The sequence below is a fragment of the Poecilia reticulata genome, chromosome 11, assembly GCF_904066995.2.
Source record: "Poecilia reticulata chromosome 11, P_reticulata-male-v2, whole genome shotgun sequence".
In the NCBI taxonomy this organism is placed as follows: domain Eukaryota; kingdom Metazoa; phylum Chordata; class Actinopteri; order Cyprinodontiformes; family Poeciliidae; genus Poecilia; species Poecilia reticulata.
The window spans coordinates 12,352,163-12,376,974 of record NC_088840.1 but is presented as its reverse complement, the minus strand read 5'-3'; the positions used below and the strand labels follow the sequence as shown (position 1 = coordinate 12,376,974).

Here is a 24,812-nt window from a genome sequence, read left to right as displayed (position 1 = left end):
CTCTCACCTTCTCTCCCTTGCTAACAAAGACGAAACAAATGTTTCCTTTGAGGCAGTATTCACCCCTGCTGCATAGTTTAGCTCTTAACACTCAAGATGTATGCTCTATTGGCTCAGGCCCTGGGTTTGTGTGCAGGACACACACACACACACACACACACACACACACACACATGCACACGCGTGCGCATGCACACGTTCCACTTCATCCACATTGATTGAGTGCAGGTGCTTTGGCTTCAGCAGACTGATAGTTGCTGTTGGTGCCCTGAAACGTCTGCCAACTGCTGTCAGGGGAGGGACAGACACAAGTGTTAGCCATCTTTTCTTCAAACTGCGGATCCGAAGCAGCAACACTATTCACCCCTTTCTTCCTAGTTTTCCTTCGTCAGTTTTTTTTTTCTCCATAAAATGGAAGAGTATGTAATTCAAGAGTGAGTTCGATAAAGTTTCTGCTAGGTGGACTCCAATGAATTGTTTTTCTGAAAAAGAAAACTAAACAGAAAAAAAAACAATTAAATCTGTACAGACAGACATAAGAAGGTTCCCAGAATCCCTCTGTCATGGACTGCCATGAGGGTGTGACAACCTGAAGTAAAAACCGCATCGCTTTTCAGGTATTAACACACACATTAAAAATATGTTTTGTTGAAACAGAAACACAGCTGTCATTTCTGCTACTGCTTAAGTATATTAGAATTTGATACAAGCCTTAAGCAAAAACATTTTTCATAACATCTAAATGCTCACCATCTCTGGACAAGACTGGTACAATTGGTCTTCTATTCTGAAAACATATGCATTGTTTCACCTTAAAACTCTTGAAATTGTACATTAAAATTGAGACAATCCACATAATTGCTGTCATCTATTTCAAATAATCGTTTCTCGCTCCTCTCAAAACGATTGAGCTTATAAAGTATTGTTAAAACTTCTAGCATATTTGAATGGTTCCCAAGCTAAGGGATCTGGGATAAAGATATCTTTAACTTTTCCTGGAAAGTAATTAAATTTCCTTCCTCTTATTTCTTTACTAGAATTAGCCTGCGTAATTCTGATAGCCTATATAGTCAAGATATTTAATCTTGCACCTGAAAGGATCTATTAAAAAGAAGAAAAAAAAACACTGTTACTACTAATTAGTTTATTCAAAACTCAAACCACAGAGTCAGAAGATAATAATTCCTTTCTTTTGAAAGTAAAAAGGAAAAAAATTGCACTCTCTTTATCCAGCCTCATTAAGGCTTTATACATATTCCTTTTTTATTTCTTTGAGTTTTTCTAAAATCAAGTTGGATACTTGAGACAAAAATATGTGCAACACCAATGGTATGTCTGAATGCCAATATTACTAGTGGAAAGAAAACGGGTAACACTTCAGTTAATTTACAGTAATTACATGTACAATTTGTCTGAAGGAGTCACTTGACAATATAACACGTCATAGTTTAGCAGACGGAAGTGTAAAGCTTTTTTTTTCCCAATAGTTTTGAAAAAATACCCTTCCCAGGTATTTCCCCATTAGAGTATTTTGGAACAGTTAATTTGACATTTAAAGGTGTTTAGATATCGTGGTGTTAAATGAGAATTTTAAACCTTTTCTCTAAAATCTTTACATATTTACAGGCACCCATGTTAAAAAAAAAACATGTTTTGTTTTGTTTTTGTTTTTTCACTTGTAATCTGATTGAGTGTTCCTTTTTTTTATTGTTTCAATCTGAGATTACGCTGGGGCAATGAAACATGAATAAATATAAACGTTCTCTGCTCTCAGCGCTTTACTGCATGCACATCTATTTTGTTTTTTCTTTGTTTCGCGCACTTCCACGTTGCCAGTGGCTGGTTATAAGTGTACGTCTTTCTGCAACAAATCGGACATGCCTAACGGAGGGGCTGTGGATCCCACCCATCAGTATTCTTTGTCTTCCCGTGGCCACATTTGCTCAGTCTTTGCATCATCAAAAGACTGAGCAGATCAAAAGACAATCCCCTCATGTCCCTTCGTTCTGAGCCCACCGGGGGAAATGGACACCTGTGCGAGCTGCATCCAGACTGTGATACTTTCCAAACAGAACGTGACCCTGTCTTCTCCTGACCTTTCTTTTGATTCATGGTTTCAGTCAGTCAAACGCTGTTATAAATGAAGATCACAAACAGGTCGTGGCTTTCATCCTTCCAAAGTTCAGAGTACAAAAGACGAGTTTTTAGCCGCGAGCAGCGCTGGCTCAGCATTGGTTCCTTTTTAGGCAACAGGATTTGGCTCGAGCTGGCAGAACTTCTCACCGATTATAGGTGAGATAGGTCTTCTGAAAGTATCAGATTTTATTGTGTTACAGTAGTAAAAATGGACTATAACTCCTTAACAATTTTAAAAGAAAGTCGTGAATAAGCTAAGATTAAAGTCAGTTAACTCATTAAATAAGGTATGTAAAAAGTCCTGCTTAACAAACCTTTTTGAGATAGATGCTAGTCCATTAAAGGCCCGCACGTTGAACTGCTTTACAAAAATATAAGCATGTCATCTTCTTCCACAGATCATTAAGGACCAGAAACTGTTGATTATCGTCGGTGGGATGCTGCTTATCGACTTATGCATTCTAATTTGCTGGCAAATCGTGGACCCTCTCAGGAGAACCGTGGAGGAATACAGCTTGGAGGTCAGAAACGCCTTTTTTTTTCTTCTTCCTGGTCAAATATGTGCTCTGTTCCAATATTGTTGTGTCAATCTGACGGGGCTTTGCTCAGCAAGGAGGGTCCGATTGAGTAACGGCGAGTTATATCGAGCAAGGGAAATGTCTTCATTATACTGTAGAGAGAGCATATTATTTCCTTGTGGTTGTTGTTATTTTTGGGTCAGGATGTGAGCCATCGCTGCCTTCTGTGCTCATTCTATTCCCGGTTGCCAGTTTCAATGGGAGACATTGGCAAGGGCCAGCGGAAAACAGGCACTTAGCATCACATTCATTCTGCCGGAGAGGTTGTTGGGTGTTAAAGAGATTTTAACGCCGCTTTACTCTGAGAAGTCAAGAGATCTTCCATTGGAAAAACGCAGCAGTATCGATTTTTGGAAACTGATGCCATGTGATGTCTATTGAAATATTAAGAAACGATTGTGTGATCAGTTATTTTTATGAGGATTAGACAGAAGGGTGCTTTTTTAACACTGGATGAAACTGAATACGTTCAGTCGAATTGTGCTTAAGAAACATTGAGTGGAGTGTTTTTTTTTGTATGGAATTATCATTTTACTACTAGAGGCAAAAGGGCACAATTTATAGATATTGCTGTACCCATCAGTTTCTTAGTTGCTACTGGAAAAGAAAGGCCTTAATCTAAAAGAGAGTCATACGGGCAGTAAATGAATTAAACTCACATTAAAAACATTAGCTATATGTACTTTGGTGTAATGAAATACTGCTTAGGTCAGTAAAGTTTTACTTTGACGTTTACATGAAATCCTGTGGATTCCTCTGAAGGTTTTAAAAGAGATGGACCATGACCCATTTTAAAAGTGGATCGTGTTGATTACGTTTTGGGGTAAGAAATGTTTCTGTTCAGCCTCGGTGAGGAATTAAAAGTTTACATACCCTGGATTCCAAAGAGCTCTAGTCCAGATATGTTTTGTGTGTGTTTGGATGTGATTAAAGAAAAATTAAACAAGTTGATTAAAAGCTTTTTAAATTAGTGTTGTGATTATTATTTTTACCAAATAGCAATATTTGGCAAATTAAACAAAGTTTGTCAATTCCAATAAATTTTCTTAATGACTGACTCAATATAGAGATGTACAATTTGTATTTTAATTATGCAAAACTTTTTTCTCGATTTAGTAAAAATGTGGTTTTGCTTTCATTCTCGTTGTTAACCATGCAGATCAAGGAGCAGTTAAGTCTAAAATAAGAAAACCAACAACTTTACACATCAAACACCTATAAATCCTGCAGTTATTTTGGGGAAAAACTTCAATACTTTGAGTTTACAGAACCGGGTTTCTGTCATTTAGTTTCTATGATCTGTGTCACTCTTTAAAGTCACTGCATTCTGGTGGAAATGCGATTTATAAATTCTCTACTTGAAATGTATTTTTTGATAACGCAACAAAGCAAAAACAGAGAAACTTTTGGGATTCAGAGTATGCTGTCAATAAAACACCGACATATTCATATGTTTTCCTTCCTCTTACCTCATCAGGATGTCTCCACCGGTTTTACATTTATTGGGGCTTTGTAGTTGTAATGGTCTTTGAAGGTGACTTAAAAGCAGCATTCAATTTAGTTTGACTCCCGTTATTGAGCACCGTTTCATCACATCACTATGTCATTAAACAGTGATGCCATCGGCTCTTGCTGCTCCCTGCCACCAACCGAGCACACGAGTGGAGGGGGAGCACGTAGTTCAAAGATCAAAATGCTCTGCATTCACTTTCAGTTGAGTTACTGATATTTATTCCTTTAAACACCAGTTCAGACGGTCATTATGCCTTTTCATTCCACAGTGCAGTTAAATGTTTGCAATTGCTTTGGTTATTTTTTCTTTCTTTTTTTTGCTGTTATTGATAATCTTAATAAATTGAAGCAATAATTTTTAAAATTCTCATAATATGAGTAATATCATTACCCCCACAATATGTGCATGCTATAGCTTTTGCTCATATTGATTAGACCTGGACTCACTGTGGGCTTCTTTTATGCGTCCCACTTGGGTTGACTAAATATTCTATATTGCAAAAACCTATTAAGCTTCTTTTTTTAGGTAACTGAATCTTGCTAAGAAAATGACTGTGAATTGCACAACACATTCAGGGCCCATTTGATTTCTCATTTTATCTAGAGTTCAGCCACATTAAGTAGTTAACGTGGGGCTATTGCATAATGCACATACAATTTCAGCCCAATTTATCAGCCATTTCCTGTCTATATACTGTGTATGATGTGGTCTATTTATATTATTTTGAGTGAGATAGAAGTTCTGTAGTCTGGGATGCTGTGGTGGCGCAGGGGTTAAGCACCACCCACATAAGGAGGCCTTAGTCTTCAGCGTGGCTGTCACAGGTTCAAATCCCAACCTGGTGACCTTTGCCGCATGTCTCCTCTTTACCCTTCCTTTTTGCCCTAGCACTTTCAAATAAGGGCCACTAGAGCCAAAAAAATGTAAAAAAAAAAAAAAAAAAAAAAAGGGGGTCTGTAGCCTTGGAGATTCAAAATGATAAATTATGCTTTTGTCATGTTTGAAACGCCAAGTCATGTTGACAAGCTTAACGTCTATACAGTCAGATTCAGTAGATTAAAATATTGTTGAAAAGTTTATTTATTTCACTAATTTCACTTGGTGAAAAACATTTGTAGATTAATTACACTGACGTTTTCAAGCCTTTATTTCTATTAACTTCGATGACTTTCTGCTTACAGTTGATGAAAACATGAAATTTGAGACTAGAATATTACATTAGACCAATAGAAAAACGTTATTAAATCATCTTTCTTCAAAGGCCCCCAGCCTTTAATTCTACTAAACGGGACTTTTTTTTTCTTGGTGAGTCACTCCTCAAGTCTTTCAGACATTAGTATGTAGTTCAGAAGATGTCTGACTGCCTCCCAAGAGGCCAGAGACCTCGAGAATATATAGCATCGGTTGATTCTAATTGACCTTCGGGGCAAACAGCAGGAATCGAAAGGTCAGAAAGAGAGGTAGGTTCTTTTGTGGATTTTAATGAAAACTCCTTTTGATCATTTTTATATGGATTTTTTTGCTTTTTTTTCTGCTTGTCACAAGGGTCCTGTGGGGGAAGAATTTGTGTCTCATACTGCGCACCAGGTTCAGAAATCGCATCCTCAGTTTTAAAATAAATTGTGTGGAGGTACAAAATCACAAGGTCACTTTTTTTTTCTTAGTCTGTCTTCATGGCATCTTAAAGAACAGACTAATTGAAACTCTCTGGCTTCTTATGTTCAATTTGAATGTGCGTCTATACCACAACTCTTTAGCTCTTGAAAAAGCCCCAATTTTATTTTGCTGATTGGCCTTTGTGCTTTTGAGCCCTCCTAAGAGGGAAAAGAAAGCCGTGCTTGACTTATTCTTTTGTGAATGTTGTCAGTGTGTGCAGTAGGGCCCTCATGGAGTATTCTCTGACTGTAAGCCCTCGGCCAAGGGAGTGTTTTGAATCTATAAACCACTGAGTGCAGGAATCTGCGTTTCCCCTGAGGTTGTGGATCTGCATGCCTGTGCTGAGGCACATCCTTAACATGCCTGCCCGGTGTGCCAGACTCCCAGCAGTAAAGGACCCTTGGGGCTGAGCTGGAGGAAAAGCAGCCTGCAGCTCTTCTGCACTAAGGGCCTTCAGGCCTGTGGGAGGAAAGGGGGGTGGGGGGGTACCACAAAGCAGATGGGAACCGCAATACCTGGAGAGTGGATAATGAGAAAAAAGGGGATGAGGAAAATAATAAGGAAGTAAAATGTTTAACCATTAAGTCCAATTTTAAAGGGATGACAATAAAGTCAACAGCTGTATAGCACACTGTTTCTTGATAAAACTATGCTGACCTAAATCAGATCTACCACATTCAGTATAATTTTATTATCATCGGTGACATCTGATAATCCATGCATAGTGGTGATTGAAACCAGTTCTCAGACATTGACCCACAAACCTGAGGGTTTGTAGTATTTTTTATTTTATTTTTTTTCAATTATATGTGTAAGTGTCACTGTCATGTCTTATGTTTGGGATGTTTTTGCTGTACACGAACACAACATTTCTCATTTTGGGAGTGACAGATTGATTTTAAAAATGTGTATACTTTTTACACTATTACAGGACACTAACATATATGCATTACTTTAAAACTGTTCCACCATTGTCTATCTAAGCACTTATATGCTTCCTCCTCCACTGATAAATTGAAAGGAGGGGGATTCCCTGGCTCAGGGACCAGAAACTCTTTCTTTGACTAACAGTAATTGCAGAAAAAGAAAGGACCAGTAGTTTCCCGGTTTTTTTTTTTGTTTGTTTGTTTTTTTGTGAGCCTTCATATCGTACTTGGCCAGCATCCTCCTGTGACTTTTCTCTTGTCTGCGGCCTTTTTTTGCCTTTTTATTTTCTTATTGTCTCCCTCTCTCTGTCTTTGTCAGAATCTGCCCTGCTCTCCACTCACATTTTCCCACTGTAGTGAATTGGGAATTGACCATGGGTTCACAGAGCTGCACGTACTCGCTTCACCCGAGGGTCTGCGGTATATCAATGCGTACTTTATGAAGCGCCACAGTGGGATAGTGCTGCACATTTGTTACTTGAGTCATTCCAAGCACAGATTTCCTCACTGACTCAGACGAAACAAGGGCAAGCATTGTTTACTGAAGAGCTTGTTGAATGTTTGAGGAGTTCTCATTGTTTCGAATAGATCTGCAGACAATTTAATCTTCACAGCATTGTTTCTCAAATTAAGCCAAATTGAAGAAAAAAAACAACTTGATCGCCAATAATTGTTCTGAAACATCAGAGAAAAGCTCCAGAACAATCACTTACAATCAAGCTCTTATTTTCAACTTGGCTTAATTTTTTGTAGGTAAAGAAGTGAAGTTTATTTATAAAGCGTTTTTTATAGATTTAAAATTACAAAGCGCTGTACAACAAACAAACCAAGCATCCATCCATTCATTTTCTATACACCCTTGTCCCTCAGTGGGGTCGGGAGGGTTGCTGGTGCCCATCTCCAGCTAACGTTCCAGGCGAGAGGCGGGGTCACCCTGGACAGGTCGCCAGTCTGTCGCAGGGCAACACAGAGACAGACAGGATGCACAGGGAGAACATGCAAACTCCATGCAGAAAGTCATAAAATCATGACATGAAAGTCTGGGAAAATAGGAGTCTTCAGTTAGTTTGTAAAAACGTCCACAGTGTCAGGAAAACAAAGCTGCAGCACTTTAATGGAGCTGGCGTTTCTTTCACCATCACTCTGAGTACAAATCTTTGGTTACCTTGCCGATCTAAATGTGGATTAGTTGCCCCGATAATACTCCCAACGACGCGCAGTTTTCTGAGCAAACACGTCATTTTCCCCACCAACAACAACTTCCAAGGGAGCCAAAGCAGAAGGACAGTCAAGTAGGTTTACAATGAATAAACCTACTTCACAGTCTTGCAAAGCAGGCATTTTGCCAGCCAGATGTTTAAGCTACCCTTGTTTCTTAGTGACCTCAAGGTGTTCTAACTTCTAACGGTAAAGCATAAGACACTTTATCTTATTTTGGATCCGTCTCAAATAAGATGCCATTATTTACATGCAAGAATAAGCAAATTGGGTAAGAGTTACAGAGAGTAATCCACTAATACAATGTAATACATAACAGTAGTGTGAGTATCTATACTGTTTGACCTGCCTGTGCCAACACACTTATGAAAATTGTTATATTTTTGTCCTAACTCAAGTTTACTTCTTGTTTCATTTAAGCTTCATGATTTTTATGTGTCACAAAGTGAACACATTATTTAGCTTATTAAACAGTATCTAATTTTGTGCCTAATGCTTGGTATAAAACCAGCCCCTTGTTCTACGCTTTACTTGATGCAGAGGGTCTGAAGCCTGGGCTATTGAGAAACGATTGTTTTCTGGACGCATGGGCTCTGTTGAAGTTTTAAATGATTGGATGTCATTTTTACCCAATCGCTCATGTTTGGCCGTCGGAAAGTCACCCAGTGGAAACATGGAGAAAAGTCCTGCAGAAGCAACGCCCTCTGCTCAGAACCCGTCAGCAGACACAGGTCATTCCCCTTTGCAAGTTTCATGATAATTAACAGGAAGATGAAACTGAAGAGGGTGAAAATAGATAGCAGAGGAATGCTTATAAAACTCGACTGTTCTAACACGCTCGCAAATAAAAAATAAAGAAAGGACAGAGATCAGGGGGATAGTGCAGTGTTTAAGATGACAGTGACCTCTGAGTTTTATTGTGTACTACAATTGAAGCCTGCAGCTTCGATTACAGTTTCAGATCGTATGGCCTCACCAGACATGATTTGTGACCTTGACATTGTCCTCAGCAAGCCGCCTTTGATGGGTTTTTCCTCTGAAACACAACTCCATCATACTGAATTCAGTAAAACACATTCATTTGACTTGCCTTGAATCACATAACATGATGAATGTTCATCTCCATCTTTACTGACTGACCTCTGTGTAAACCGTATACATGCATGAGGGTTGTTCCTCATATTTGTATCATTCTTCATCAAACAGCTTTGTTAAACGTAGGAATTATTCCTGCAGCATCCCGAGAATGCTGATGGAATGGTTTGGCTGCAGCGAGCTTGTAGATCAGCATTGTGGCTCTTTAATAATTAAGCATTTGTTAATGGGGCTGCCGCCTGCCACCAGATTAAATCTTGCAGTACAGACACATGTTGTGTTTTTAATGTACACACGTGCTTTAATTGTGCGAGCTGGGGTTTACTTTTGTCCCCGTGGGCAAGATCACCTTGACACGAGATGTGAATAAAATGTGCCAATTCGTATTATGTACACATTTGTGTTTAAGGTTAAATTATTGTTTTCCGTTGAAGTCCTGGACATTGACTCCTGCAGGAAGGGCAAACTGTCATGAAAGCCTGGTTCGCATTCTGCTGGATTCTGCTGCAGCCCCCCACAACTCTAGTCTCTCCTCATGTCTCCTTCCACCCCTCCCTCCCTTTTTTGTCGTTTTTTTTTTCTGTCTTTTCCCCCAGCTTGGGAGCTGCAGCGAGCATCGGTGGGCGAACGAGCTGCAACAGAATATTGCAGTGTGGCATCACCATGGCAACGGCCATGGTTCTTGACACCTATAATGCGTAGAGCAGGACTGTTGATTCATGGGACAAAAATAATGGGTCGGGGGACCTACTTTATGATTTTGATATATGCAGAGAAAGTTTTAAGCATCTGTGTAGGATTAAGTGCACTGGGACGTAGAAACCTCTGTAGTGTGTGTGTGTGTGTGTGTGTGTGTGTGCGTGCGTGCGTGTGTGTGTGTGCACATAGATGGTTACGCTGCTTTTTTTAAACCAAACTCACAGATTTTGTCTTAACTTCACTGCCTCTGCTGCCCCCACCTGTATGCACTTAGAGGAGGAAAGCGAGGGAGGGGAAGGTCGAGTGCTCACAAGAATGCACTCACCTGTTCCTGATGTCGTATCTCTGTAGTCGCATGCCAAAGTTTGCCTCTCTATTCATATTTACTGTAGCAGTTTTCTTCCTTTGTGTCGAGGAGATTATAGTGCTATTACTTGTTTATAGCAGCCAAGATTTGGGCTTTTATTAGGAAAATCATTCATACCTCTTACTTATTTACTTTAATATAATCTCAAATTGTTATATTTTGTGTGATTGGTCTAAGAGTGGTTTGGGGGAGACAGCTATGAAACAAAATACACAAATAATTTTTGGCAAGACATTTTAAAAACGGTTTGCGTGACATTATCCTTGGTTCTTTGATAACAGAGTGAGGTGCTTCTGCTACGTACCGGTTGAGCTCTGTCTGTGGCTCCACCCATCGTCCAGCATCACAGCTGGCCAGGCCCTCTCATTCAACTTATTCTAGGCAGGTTTCTTTCTGTGCACATGCAAGAAGGGAAGTGATGGTGAAACACCTCACTCCTTTATCAAAGAACCAGGGATTACGTTAACTAACCTAATGTTCTTTTTCTAACGCTGGATGCAGCACAAATGTCGTGAACCGATACGCCACGGGTCAGTCAGCGATGCCCGAGTATGTTTAGTGCCCTTGGGAAAAATTGAACTCAAATGCGGATGATTGCCAACTGCATATTTTTGTAAACATATCCGACTCCATATCAGACATCTGATGACATGAAATGATCAAATGTTTCTTCTTCAAACATGGCAGCCACTGTCTTTTACCTGCCTGCCCTGTCCAACAGTAACCTTTTCTCACTTACATTTATCTGAGTGCTCTTTCAGCCTTGCCGTGGGACTCTCTTGGTTTTCCCCACAGGTTTCAGGTTTTCTCACATTCAATTCTTTCTTTTATTTAATATTTTTGTTTTTTTTCCTCTCCTCAGTTTACTTTTTTGGAGAACTGAATCTCACTCCTTTCACCACTCTTTTCTCTATCAGACTTTTTAGTTTTTTTTGCTGCCTCCTCTTAAGCCAAACCTCCATCTTTATTTGTTTTTACTCTACCGCTCTATTCAGTTGATGCTCAACCAGCGTGCCGTAAAAACAGGAGGGGGAAGGTGGGACAAAAGTGACATTAGATGAGATTATTTCTCCCTCTCTGTGCTTTTTGTTTTGGCTGTACCTTATCAAATGAAGTGAACAAATTCAAAATTAAATCTAGTTAACCAAAGTGATGAATTGAACAAAGAAGTATCAAAGCAGAGATGAAACATTCTACTGATGTTTGATGAAGAATAAACATGGATGGACTAAGCTTGTAACAAAATACTGCATTTATTTGCTTTCCGCTTTTCAAAACACTCAAAGAAGCTGTGCGGTAATAAAGATTAAAAATAATCGGGGAAACATAAAGTAGCTTGTGGCATCATATAAAAAAAAAACCTTGAGATTGCAGTTGCTGCCAAAGATGGTTCAGCAAAGAATTAAGCAAAGTCTGTGAATACGTATGTAAATTTGAAATTTCTATTATTTTTAGTATTATTTTAAATTCCATATAATTTTTGAGTACCTTAAAACAAATAAAGTGTGAAAAAATAATGGCTATGGTGATTTCAATTTCAATTTCGCTGGACTCTTATAGGCCCCCGAGTGCATGCCCACTTAGCCCTTACATTAATCCTTCATGCTTTTAAACCCCCCCAGACTATTACATCACTACATTTGCCATTGTGCTTCATTGGGCCTGAAAGACGATTGTTCATCACCCAAGGCTCCTGGATCATTGGGCAAAGATTCCCTTGGAGGATGTTTTGATACCATTTTTACTCATGTCAAGGGTTGAAGGCAAAAATGTAAGAGGCAATTCCACACACGAATGATCTCAAGAAGATTTGCCGTTGGCATCACACAAGACGTGTGGTAAAATTCACCATGTATTCTCTGTTTTCCATATGGTTCAGACCTTGTGAAGGGGGCTTCACCGGATAAAATAGCTTTTACTCTTGTGCCCTGAATTCCGATGCTGGTTTTTCCTGCGGAAAGTCAAGTCACTATTTAATGATTTTTCTGTGAGAGAAAGGAGCCTGTTGCTTCCCTTTTTGACACCAGAAGCAAATCCATATGTTTAAGGCTACCTGTTTATGCAGACTGAATCCTGGCACTTGTTGGACTTTCTTGGATAGCTATATGTCAGAAGTGTAGCTGCATAGGTGGTATTTGTACTTGTAAAATGTGTTTCTTTTAATAGCCAGCTGGAATATTAGAAGTTTTGTTTGTTTTATAAGTAGGTATTTTTTCCCCGCAATTTTGTAATTAACTTTTATCTATTTGCTAATATTCTGTTGACTTGCGACTTCAACTAAAACTAATACAACAAATTTGCTATCACTTCAACTGAAACAGCAGTTTTTCTCTTGGGTTATTTTGTTTCAATGACTGGATAATCTTATTACTGGCATCACAGTTAATTGGTTGTGCTGACTTCCTTGGTTTTTTATGTTAATGGGACTGAATGGTGAAATGTTGAAAACTCCGAGCAATCACTGATTATACATACATGGGAAAGCTAATAATGTGCAGCTTATTTGAACAATCTGCGCTATATGAAGATTATCATGAAAAAAGTCAATATGACTGATAACTCCATGTCTTTATCTCTTTACATTAAACATTCCACTTTGCAAATTCGTTACAAAGCGATATTTGTAATAAGCAAAACGTAAATAAAAATATTAAATATTTTGTTTTCAACAATAATTTAGTATAATTTGTCACTCATGTTTTAACTGTTCTGCACACTTGCACACGCTCCCCACTGTAGCCTTAGTCAAGAGTTAGTGGTGTGAAGGTCATCAGGCTCTTATCTGTCACCATCTGTCAAAGAACCTCTGTATACATCATATTCAATTCAGTTGGTCTTTAATCAGTTTTTTGAAAAAAATGTGGCTGGTGTCTCTCAAGAAATGCGCATGAAGATTCAGCTCAGTCCACTCCAACTCCTTCACAACGTGCAAAGGTTTACTCAAGAGTAATTGTATTCACAGTAAAAGACAAGAATGTGTTATGACGAACTCATGAATTATTTATTTGGTGGAATGAGGAACGTCTCTGCAGCATCACTCATGCAGCTCCAACAGTATTAAGGTGGTGCTAAAATGGGCTTTGAGCCTTCTTTGTTAGAGTTAAGCAAATCACTGACTGAGATCAATGCCTTTTCAAAGTAAACTGGGTCATTAAGGGATAACCACCACCCACCTAGGGCTCATCCTATCGACCACCTCTGGAGGAAGAAACGATCGGAAGAAGAGAACAAAGGCATTGAGTACATAGACCTCACACATTCTTGGTGGTTTGTATGGCTGTGTGAACATCTGAGTGTTGGTCCCTGCAGGGATTCCTCTGTATTATTTCATCTATAGTAGGGATGTTGTGACTCCATATGTGGTTGTATTCGAATTCAGTAAGCATGGTCAAAATGCATAATTCTCAATGATCTTGGTTGTTGTGGCTTCATTTTATAGTTATAAAATTCCAAACCCTTCTCAATTTCCCCAAGCTCATCAGAAACAAAATTCCCAGCAGTTTTCCGTATGCCGCTTGAAGAATAATGAGCCAAACTTTGGTAGCTTTAGTCCCAATCCTGCTACTTATGTTAATGTATTTGACTTCAGCACAAATCTTCAGAAATCTCTAGACATTCTTGCTCGTTGAGTAGATATTGATATTTGAAAAATGTTTGCATTTGTTACCATTTAAGGATTCTTAAATTCTGCTTTGCTGGTTATGGTACAAGAGAAGACAAAAAGAAAAAGGAATCACCGGTAGCAACACTCCCACCACGTCAATTAATTCTCTCTAACTTTAAATAGGCGGCATCTTCATAAGAGATATCTCAACAGATCCAAATGTATATGTGGTTTAATCAGAATCTCCTTAATTTAGTTGGAACTGTTAAAAATGAGCTAAATTGTTTTTGGTCCCTGATCTACTTGAAATAATAGCCTGTCTTATTCACCAATGCACACCAGATTGGGTCTCTCTATTCTCTAAACTAAATCAGACAAACAACAATTACAGTGTAATGCTGTAGAGGCTGGATGTCAGAAAATTAGCTGTGATTACAATCTCCTTATTAAAGCCAAATGTGATCTCTGTTAGCATAAAATAAGCTGAATATGTTGACCTCAAATCTCTTTTCTATGTAAGACTTCTGGATATCCAGCCAAGTTGACAGATTTTAATTTTCTGAGGACTTCATAAGAATTTCGAAAGTTATATTGAGAATATTTGAAAGCTTACAGTGTCTAGCTTTGTTACAACGCTTCCATTTGTCTTGCAAAACACAAGACGTTACGTTATGTGCTTAGCTGACAGCGTTATCAGCGAATCACAGGGGAAAACACTCTAAGGACTCCTTTGGCGGTTCGGTATTTGTTGACACCATAGCTGGTAAATTGGTCGTGTGGTTGTGCATGACTGAGTCTGTTCAATTGAATCTGTCGAAAATGGATTTCGGTGGCAGCTTTTGCCTCGTCTTACCTTCTCTCCACCACGGCTGCCAGCAACCATGATGTGCAGCGTTGTTTCTCTCACTCTCTCCTTCACTCCGTCTCTCTTGACTCCCTGCATAATCGAACATCAAACAAAATTTGCACAAGCAGAGAAAAATTCTCCTGACTCTCTTCTCCATCATCATTCACACCTTTATTTTGCCACTTTTTGCTTTGCACCCATTTTTCCTTGCTGTTTACATCAGTCAGCAGTGGCAAGACAATAGCTGATTGAGCTTGAAGCTGTTTAGGTAGCTTTCAGCTGTAAAGTGGGTAGCAGTGTGAATCATTTATGTGTATGCTCTACAAAACATGTCAAATATAAAGGTTTATTTAATTTGAATTTTTTTTTGTCTCCAAACAAAACCCGTTTGTCCACTGATATACAGTTTCTCTAAACCCCTCGGTCAATTCCTGCTCCAACAATCCCCCCCAGCTCACATATAGTCACAGATAGCGTGCAAAACATGCACAGATGCTCCAGGTAGTCAAATATACAGTAAGAAACAATGAGACCTGCTAGATTGCTTGAAAAGTGCACTTTACTACTGCTTGCACAAAGTAGCAGCGCTGCCTCAGCAGGATGAGCCTCGGAATACAAATGCATTCACTTAAGTAGAAGACCTTGAGCCTTGGCTGTACTGCAGACTTCACACTCACAGTACAGGACGCCCAAAATGGCAGGGACTGGGGAGGAGTGACAGGAGACTCAAAGAGACTCGAGGGAGACCACGAGAGGAGGGGAGAGTGGGAGTAATAGGATGGGGTAAAGGAAAGAAGAATACTGTACTGCACTAACGACTAGAAAGAGTAATACCGAAGGGGCGAACAGCTACAAGGAGACCGAATAGGCTAAAATGGGAGCAAATCAGATATCACCATGAGATAGAGATGGACACATTAGGGAAGATGAAGTTGACAGTATAGTGTTTGATGAGAGACAGTGTAAGAGGGAGAAAAGGGGCTGTTATAGTTACTTATTACACTGCCAAGGGTGACATTGATTAGCGCTTGCCTGGGAGCCTATGAGCTAGCAGTCGACAAGAAGGTCAGATAATTAAATCCAATGCTGCTGCTGCAGCAGCCAGGCGCTCCATCTGGCCTGGCTTGGAAAACTGGGAAAATATATGCAGATGTTGGGTACATTTTAGCACATGGACAGAGAGAAAAATAATGTCCAAGCTGGTGGTTGTGCATGAAAGCAAAGGAATCAGTTTCAGCGAAAGCCACTCTGTGGTTTGGAAAGCCTGGTAGTAGAGACATGCAGGACAAGCAACCATACGTGCGCACACCAGCACAGGGATGTGTGTTTTTAGACTGTGGGAGGAAACTGGCGTATTCGGCGTGAGACTGCAGACAGAATTTCAAACTCAGGACCATCTAGCTGCAAGGCAACAATGTTGACATCTTCACCACGGTGCAACCGCTGATAAAGACTGGATCTTTCAAGTTAACTAAGTGTTGAAAACAGGTGGAGACCTGCCTTAAAACTATTAACATTGAATGAAAACATTCCAAGGTACTCGTCTAACTGAGCAACGGTGACATTTTAAAGAAACTGATGGTTAATAGTCAAGACAAGACATTTCAACCAGGAGAATCCAAAGCATTTATGAATCTAAGGGAGTATAAGTGGAATCCCATTAATTTTTTCCCTTTTAACAGAGCGCACATCTGTTCCTGGATTTTTTATTTCTTCTTTTCAGGCATTGAAGTATTTGTTTTTGCTTTATATTTCGTTTTAAAGTTAAGAGCCTCTATTTTGGTTCATTTATATTGCACTGAAACTTCTTAAATTATTTCTTTTTTTTGTAAAGTGTTTATATAATGAATGAGAAAACCGCACAGATATAATTTTGTTATTTTAAGCCATTGTCCAGCGTGTTCTGTGGTTTGGAGATTTTTTATTTTTTTTTTACCTAGAAATCATTAAGCTTGATTTTAAGAAAATCTGCAATATTTTGAACAGCAAAGCTCCTGGGTCTAAGCCATTTGCCTCAAGCTGGATTTAGTTGTTGCAGCTGTTGTAGCACCAGTGGCAGCATACATCTGTCTTAGAGAGAGGAGAGCACATGCATTGTAAGACAAGCTAAAAAGCATTCAAACAAATAACCAAATGACTAAACAGGTTTTACAGTCCTCCTTATTTTACTATTATTGTATATTGTATTATTTGTCCAGTCTCTTGAGTCATACCTGATGGGTAACGAAGTCTTAAAGGGACACATGCCTCTGTGCAGGGTTTCATTTTCTCTTGTCAGTTTCCATCTGATATATGTTGTGAATATTCTGCAAGTGTCTCATCAGTTTGGGACATGACATTGTGACAGATGTGTTGCAGCCTATCTGAGTGATATAGCCGGTGTTTCTGTGTGTGAAACCGTCATCTCTCTGCTGAAATGCTGTGATTTTGTTGCCTGTCATATTTATAGACAACTCTTCAAAGAGCACAAAGCCTTTTTTCCCACTTTTTTTCCCCTTCTTTTCCCTCATTCTGAGTGAATCGAAGTGAGATTGAATTTGACCCAGTTGAGTTTCTTTGATCTTAGCTTGCATTATTATTATTTTTTTTTTTTCACACCAACATCTGCACACTTTTTCCTCAGCATTTAAAACGTCATTATGGTACTGGTTGAAAAAAAGAGCCAATTTTAGATAGAAAAGTGTGGATAATTGTATTGAAAAGAAGGAAGTGGGTCTGAGATGGAATTGTAACCGAAATTTTGTAAATCAAATTACAAATATGAAAAGGTTAGAGTTAAGAAATTTGTACCTTAATTTTAACACCATGGAGTGCTTTCATTGTGTTCATAAACGAGTCAGCATTATAAGTTAACCTGAAGAATATATGCTTGACTTTTACATTGAGTGATCTTTGTCACAAATAACAGAGATAGGAAGATGTATATATATATCGTTCAAAATTTAGAACTATTTGAAAAGTCCAGTAATGTATTATAAGAAAATCAGTGGAAGCTAACATAATTAAAAATTAAATTCATGATGACATAAAATCATTTGAATACTTTTACTAAGTAAAAGATATAAAAAGACACAAATTTGAATAGAAGAGTTAATGCACTAATTTCTCTCTTTTTTTTGGCTTGGATTATGATAAGGAATTCATGGAACAGACGGTCTGTGTGCCCTTGACTAGATTGTAGGGTTAGCTAGATCCAAAGAGATTCCTGAGTTGGTGTTGGAGGAGTAACATGCTTTTAGGTAATTGTTCAAATGCAGAAAATGTACTTTTAAAGCTACAAACATACTCATTCAACAGACTCACATTTAATGAATTCAAAGTCAAAATGTCTAGACAGCTACTCAGATTTTTTCAAAACGTACAAAATTTCTACAATAACAAAAAAAAAAAAAAAACAAGATCCTTCATATATCTGAAATTGCAACAGACGGCCATTCAGGCAAACGTTTTTGAGCATAACGATTGTCAAGTTTATGAAAACATTCAAGAGATTGTACTTTGTTACCTGAAAGGATCAATAAGACGTGTGCTCGGGCAAGGTTATTTTGAAATAAGAAAAGGGTTTCAAATAAATAGAATATAAATCAGAAGTGTTTGCGAGCACTACAACACTCGGTCAAAGACTCAGCTTAAGATTCAGACAATGTTCAACTGTGGGTGTTTTGTTACTGCTAATATGTTTTCATTTCTCATGTTCCAGGGAACTACTCATACTTGTGGTGGTCTTTTTCTCTCATCTGAATGCAATAAGCTGTCCTCATGCCAGGCTTCAGCTTTCTCATGTTTCTCCTTAATGTGTCAGCTGCCAAGTCTGCCTTACTCAAACCTCCGGAAGCACAAAGAGTAGAAGGAGATTATGAGAGCCTTGGATCAATACAATCTGAAAGTGCATGGTGGGAATTAAAGCCGTTAGCCATATATCAGTATTTTAGCTTTGCCAATCCAAGGACAGTAGCTCCTTTCAAGCTTTCTTCCTTTTTGTTTTCTGTTAAGTCCTGTTATTATTTTTTTGGTGATAAAGATATTTCTTACTTTGAAGAAAACGGCTGCATTAGAACCATCATTGTCTTGCACGTACCTTTTCTGAGTTTATGTGGACACAAAGGCGTGTTGGCAAGCTTGTTGCACAGGTTCAGAACTTAAAATAATACTTTGGAAATTCCAGTCATTGATGATAAATTACCTGTCATGTGCGAACGGCCAGTTTCTTTCTGTGTTGAATCATCTGATTTCTTCTCTGTGGTGCATTGCACATCATCAGCTGCGGCGAGGCAGGCGTTCTCTGTGTGAGATCTGAATGGGGAAATGTGTCACTGTGGATTAGTGAGGGCGCAGCGACGCAGAAGAGGTGTTAGGAGTGCATAAAGGAGAGAAAAAGCAAGAGGGTGAGGGAGGGAGGTGATGGAGAGAAGGGTTGTAGATGAGGAGATAGCAGGGATTAGATCTTTGAATGCTGTAAACAGAATCCACTGATTACCAGACAGTGCGTCGCATGTTTTCATAAATGCATTGCATTTGCATTTTTACAGTAGAGGTGTTGCCATCCTGCAAGCATCACACCCCCTATTCTTCACATACCCACCCAGTCTGCCTCACTGCCAGCCATCTGTCTGGTAATTAACCTGACTGATACACTCTGCCTGTCCTGAAAGCCTTACCACATCTTTGTGTGTGTTTGTGCATTTGTCCGCTTGTGTTTTACTCTGCCTGCCTGTGCACTCACATATATACACTCTGATCCTAACGGGTGTGTGCTCGGTGTGTACTTATCAGACAATATCCTGAGCTCTCAACATCTCACGGCGCGCTGCCCAGTCCATCATGTGAAAGGGAAATGAGTGTGGCAGAAAGGCAGAACCATGAAAAGACTTGGCTGGTCATCTGAACTTAAAGGCTGGTCAAGGAGAGCAAGAGCCTGTAGGCCCATGGTTTCTGTGGAGGAGATTTGCAGTGCAGGTGGGAGAAACTGTTGATCAGACCTTACCAAAAGCGTGAGAATAAGAAAACTGTAAGGATTTTGGTTTGCGGATTTTTACAAGTGTAGGTTAAAATGTTGGGAAAATTGCCACCACTGTCACCAAATTTGAACTTTTTGGGCTACACACAAAATGATGTATGTGGCGGTGAATATCACCCAAGACACACTATTCCCACAGCGAGGCACGATGGTGGGGATGCTTTTCATCATTAGACATATGAATGCTGATCAGAGTTGAAGGGAAGACGGGTGGATATAAAGATGAAACTAAATGCGAGAAGCAGGTAGAGACATACCCAGAAAGTGAATTGCTTATTTTCAAATTATTTTAAAAGCCATTCATCATGTTTCTTCCTATTCACAAATATGCTCTCTCTATCACTTTAAAATCCAAAAGATATACATTGAAGTTTGTTGTTGTCATGCGGAAAATGCAAAAAGGTTCAAAGGTAAGAAGAGATATTTTGTCGTCCAGTAAATGCACATGAAATACGAATTTGTCTTCTGCATCGCACCAGAAAAGAAGATATTAATAATCCAAAGATGCACATAGCTAAAACAAACAAGTACATACATAACTCCCTAAACGTTCGCGTAATATATACATTCATGAATGAGAGAGAACAAAGCTGTTTCAGACTAGCTTTAGCAGCTGCTGTTTTTATACGTCTGTACAAAGAGAGAGAGAGACAGAGAGACGGAGAGACAGAGAGACGGAAAGGTGCTTCTGCAGTGAGGAGTCAAGTTACAAAAAGCCATTCATGAGTTGCATTACCTCGTTCATTTTTACCTTATGCTTTTTCATGTTTCCCCCATTATTTTTGAAATTGTATATTGTCATTTACATGAACAGTGCTATGATCATCATAAACCACACAAAAAAAATTGCTTTATATATATTTCAGATAAAAATGTGTTTCGAAAGGCAATGGGTTTTTGAGAATCTATTCCAGCACTCTCTCTTTCTACGCATGTGGGCACGATGTTTTTCAACATAAAAACCAAAAAAAAAAAAAAAACACGGACAGTTTGCATGCCTTTGAAAGACGCACGCTTATCGATTTGTGTTCCGATTAAACGTTACTGCCATGTCCTCAGAATGAGATTCACGTAGCCGCAAGAGCCTGATTGGACTGGAGGATCAATAAGGTGGCAGAGAAATGGAGAGATGGGAGTGTACGTAAGAGACAGACAGACAGAGGGAGAGCGTGTGAGGTATATTTGCTGATCTTCATTACACCTATAAAAGAAAAGAAATGAGAAGTGGCAGCGAGGGAGTGGTAATATTTTGTTGCAGCTACGGCCCCAGCTCAGCCCTTGAGTACTTTGCATTATGCCCTTTTCAATTTCGGCTATAATGCTACAAAAATAAAACAGAATGTGTTGACCTCATCTGTTTCACTTGCGAAGCACAACCTTTCAGCGGTAAGACAACAATATGCATAACGTAGGACAAACGGATGCGATAACTCCCATATGCTGTGGGAATTCATACTTCACATGTTTACATGTCTTAGGAAGATCTGGAAATGAAGTGGGCCAATGTCAGAAGATTAGAAATGTGAGTATTGCTGCAGGGGAGAGACAACCCATAAGAGGACCCATCTGCTCAAAGAAGCTGGGTATAATTAACAAGGCTTTAGGTTTTAATTAATCTATTTCAATCAGATGAGAAAGTCTACCTTTCGTTATGGGATTATTTCATCCAAGGTCACATTTTGTCATTACATTAAGCGTTGATTCTGTGCTCTTACTTCCTTATTCTTATGACGCCTTTTTGATGAACCTCGCAAAACACCCCTTGAACTTTTATGTACTTTTTGGGGTTGTACTGTACATGCACTGAGTCGTGCAGGTCTTCTTTTAGGATTGAATTATCAACAACGACCTTTCCATCAGCTGTAGCTAGTTTTCTTGTTTGTTTTGTACTCACCTCACGATACTGTCACCCCGTTGTGTTACCATAGGGATGGTAGGTTGGACCCCATCCCCACCCCGCATCAACATGCATCGTTTGGAAACAATTCAGTTTTGGCCTCATCTGATAGCATCAGCTCAAATCACTTATGCCACATACAGAGAAATGTGGAAAAAGTTCATGGGGTGTGAATACATTTAGGAATTATTGTGTTTCTTTTCACCATCGTGATCTGCGTCTGGCGCACCAGTCCTGAGAAGAGAATAGGAATAACAGACCCTCTGCTTTCCACATCACTCCAATCACAATCGTGCCTGTAAAGGAGTGCGTCAGCCCTGCAGTGCCCTCCAATGGTGGGTCTATGTCCAGGGAGGAAGTAGCAGCACCTGGTGATAGTCCCTGCGGCCAAACTCCACCAGCTGAGCCCCGAAAACAAGCACCATCTGACCATCTGATGATAATAATAATATCTCTGTCACACTGCCAGCTCCATGTGGCAGGAGTATCAGAGAGAGGCTATTACTCTGCTTTGCCAGAGTTCCCTTATCTTCTCTCCCCTATTCGAGGGGTTGATGTCGCATTTTGTGGGGGAAAAAAAAAAAAAGAAAGATTTCTCTGTGGATGCATAGGTGTGGGAAAACCACAGTGCAGAATACACAGAGGTGAAAAAAAAGCTGGACTTCTACCAGGTTTGGGGTTCATGTACCTTTTTTTATAGAAAATATATAATGAATGTAGTATTTACTTTCATGTAAATAAGACATAGATGAAGACATGATGCTTTACTTCACAAAAACATCATGTCTAAGGCTGAGATGCTGCAGATTTTGGAACAATGCTGTTGTCGCTCCATGCCCCGTCATTATTGACTAAAAAATTAATTCAGGGAGAAAATGACTCAACTCAAGCAGTTCTCTGATAAGATGCTCCAGACTGCTTCAGTTGTGCAGATTCTTACCCTCAAATCTCTCTTAGGCACTTGCTAGAGGTTATTGCTGCAAAGTTGCCTCAAGTCTGAGGGCAAATTGGGTTAAATGATCATGAATCATTCTTATCATCGCAAACCACACGACAGATTTCCTAAGGTGTGAAATTAAGACATGGGTGCATATCATAAATGTCCTTCTAGAATATCCAGACCTGGATAGATCTTCCAAAACTGCAGTGGTCAACAAACACAGGCACATCTGACTCATTTTAACCCAAAGCTATTCTGTTTGTTTGTTTTTTAAAGTGGGTCAGATATTGTGTGACTTCTTGTAATCTTGGTAAATTCCCAATCAAAAGAATCAACAGATGTTTATCGATTCTTTTGAGATCTCAACTTTAACCGACTGGTGAACCTACATAAGTTATTATGGTGCAGTAGACAATTAAGTGCATGGTGCAAAGCTCGGCATGTGTAAGCACGGGTCTATTTAAATGCTATCTCTGATAAGAGAGTCCCATGAGAACATTTGAATGCCAGATAAAAATTAGTTCCATGCCTCTGAGGCACCGACGACTCCACGCTCCTAAACACATTATGAAAAGTCAGTTTTTTGCCAACTCAGGGTTGTTTTCATGCATTAGGGTTAAATCTAAGGCCATTGCGTGGTGTCAGCAAGTCTGCAGTATTCTTAGAAAACGGCTAATCTAACAGTGTAATGCATTATACAGCACACATTGCAGCTTTTTATGTTGCCTCCAAAAGTGTTTGTCCCCTTACTGTAAAAACCAAGCACTACTCTTAAAATGAGGGAGGGAAAAAAACAAAACAAAAAAAACACTTCAACACAAGATGCAGTTTCTCTACAAAGTATTTGTCGTGAGCTTTCATTTGCTCCTCCTTCACTAGGAACACCCTGTCTGCTCTGCCCTTAACTGGAACAGAACAAAACCTCACACCTGTGAAGGAGAGCCAATGGCTTTCTTTAGAGTTCAAGCAAAAACGTGCTTCTGTCTATCTGCCTGTCTGTCTGTCTTCCTTTCCTCTTCAGGCTTTCCTGTTAACTTGTCAGTTACCTATATTACTTGCGTATCTTGGTGCCAAGGACGCACATTCCACACACAGCGATCAATACCTGGCTTCTCTATCCTATCTGAGACCATACTTCACCATACTCCATCTCCACATCATTCAGCCCTGATTGGAGCAGTTTCAGCAGTATTGGCAGTGACTTTTTAGAGTCCTTGGGGAGGCAGGCAGTGGTGGGGCAATGAGGGCCGAAGTAATTGATGATTTCTTTTTCTTTCTTTTTTTTACTTTTAATAGAGTTTTCACCTTGATGCAGCTATAGCAAAATGATGACAAAGCGGTAGACTGTAAACACTGCTTTATCTCACATACATGCATGTTAGGCATTGTGGGAAAAAAAAAACTCTATTTAGCTTAAGCTTACCCGATTTCAGTGAACTGTACTGACGGGTAAATATAAAGAGCGTTAGTATTGTTGCACCTAGTATCATATTGTGACGAGGCATCACAGGTCTGGAGTGAGCATGGCCTGAGTTGTTGTTTCTCACTGGACACTGGTTGCCAACCATAAGGTATTGTGTTTGTCAGAGCCAAACTTTAGCTAGGCGAAGAGACGCCCCTGGGAATATCTTACTCACCCAAGCCGGATATGTGTGCGCACACGCGAGCGGTTGCGAGGAACTGACAGGGCTGTCATTTTAGGCCAATGGTGTTGAACTCACTGTGTCAGCTCCTGCAGGCAGCTATTGGTCCTCCTATCATTTTACTCTCCCCTACTTACCCTCAGTGTGGTGAACTGGTCACGTTCTTGTCACCACTCTCTCCTGACGTGTGTGCATTGAGAAGTTGGGCAGTGGAAGGTGTTTGTCGTAGCTGCGCCCGAGTGAAAATTGGAGGTAGGCAGGCATTTGTAAAATTCATTCGAGTGTATGCTTCCTTTGTGTATTACGTAGCGCTGGCACTTCACTTTTGCATTCCTGCATCATTACATCTCTCCCCAAGGTTGGGCCTAAAGCTGGACCCCACAGGATACAGATTGAGAGCCGAGGCGAGAGAGTGGAGAAAGGATAGGAGTAAGGGGCAGGAAAAGGTAGTGCATGCACGGAAAGAACACAAGACAGTTCAATAAGTTAAAACGCAAATGGACTGAGTAAAATGGAAAATTAAATGAAGGGAACAATGAGAAAATTATACCAAGAGAATCTTTTGAGAAGAAACATAAAATACTCTTTATGAGCACCAGCTGTTCACATAGCACTATACTGCAAATGCAGTGGAGCTGTATAGATAATAGTGAGAAAGCATCCCTTCTTACAAGCA

At 39.6% G+C, this 24,812-nt stretch overlaps 1 protein-coding gene across 1 annotated transcript in view; it reads left to right on the top strand.

Moving 5' to 3' along the window:
• Positions 1-24,812, top strand: part of gabbr2 (gamma-aminobutyric acid (GABA) B receptor, 2) — a 190,127-nt gene that overhangs the window by 130,479 nt on the left and 34,836 nt on the right. The window contains exon 13 of the mRNA XM_008421807.3: positions 2,535-2,657. Within this exon, the coding sequence (XP_008420029.1) occupies positions 2,535-2,657 (123 nt within the window). The remainder of the gene's footprint in view (positions 1-2,534; positions 2,658-24,812) is intronic.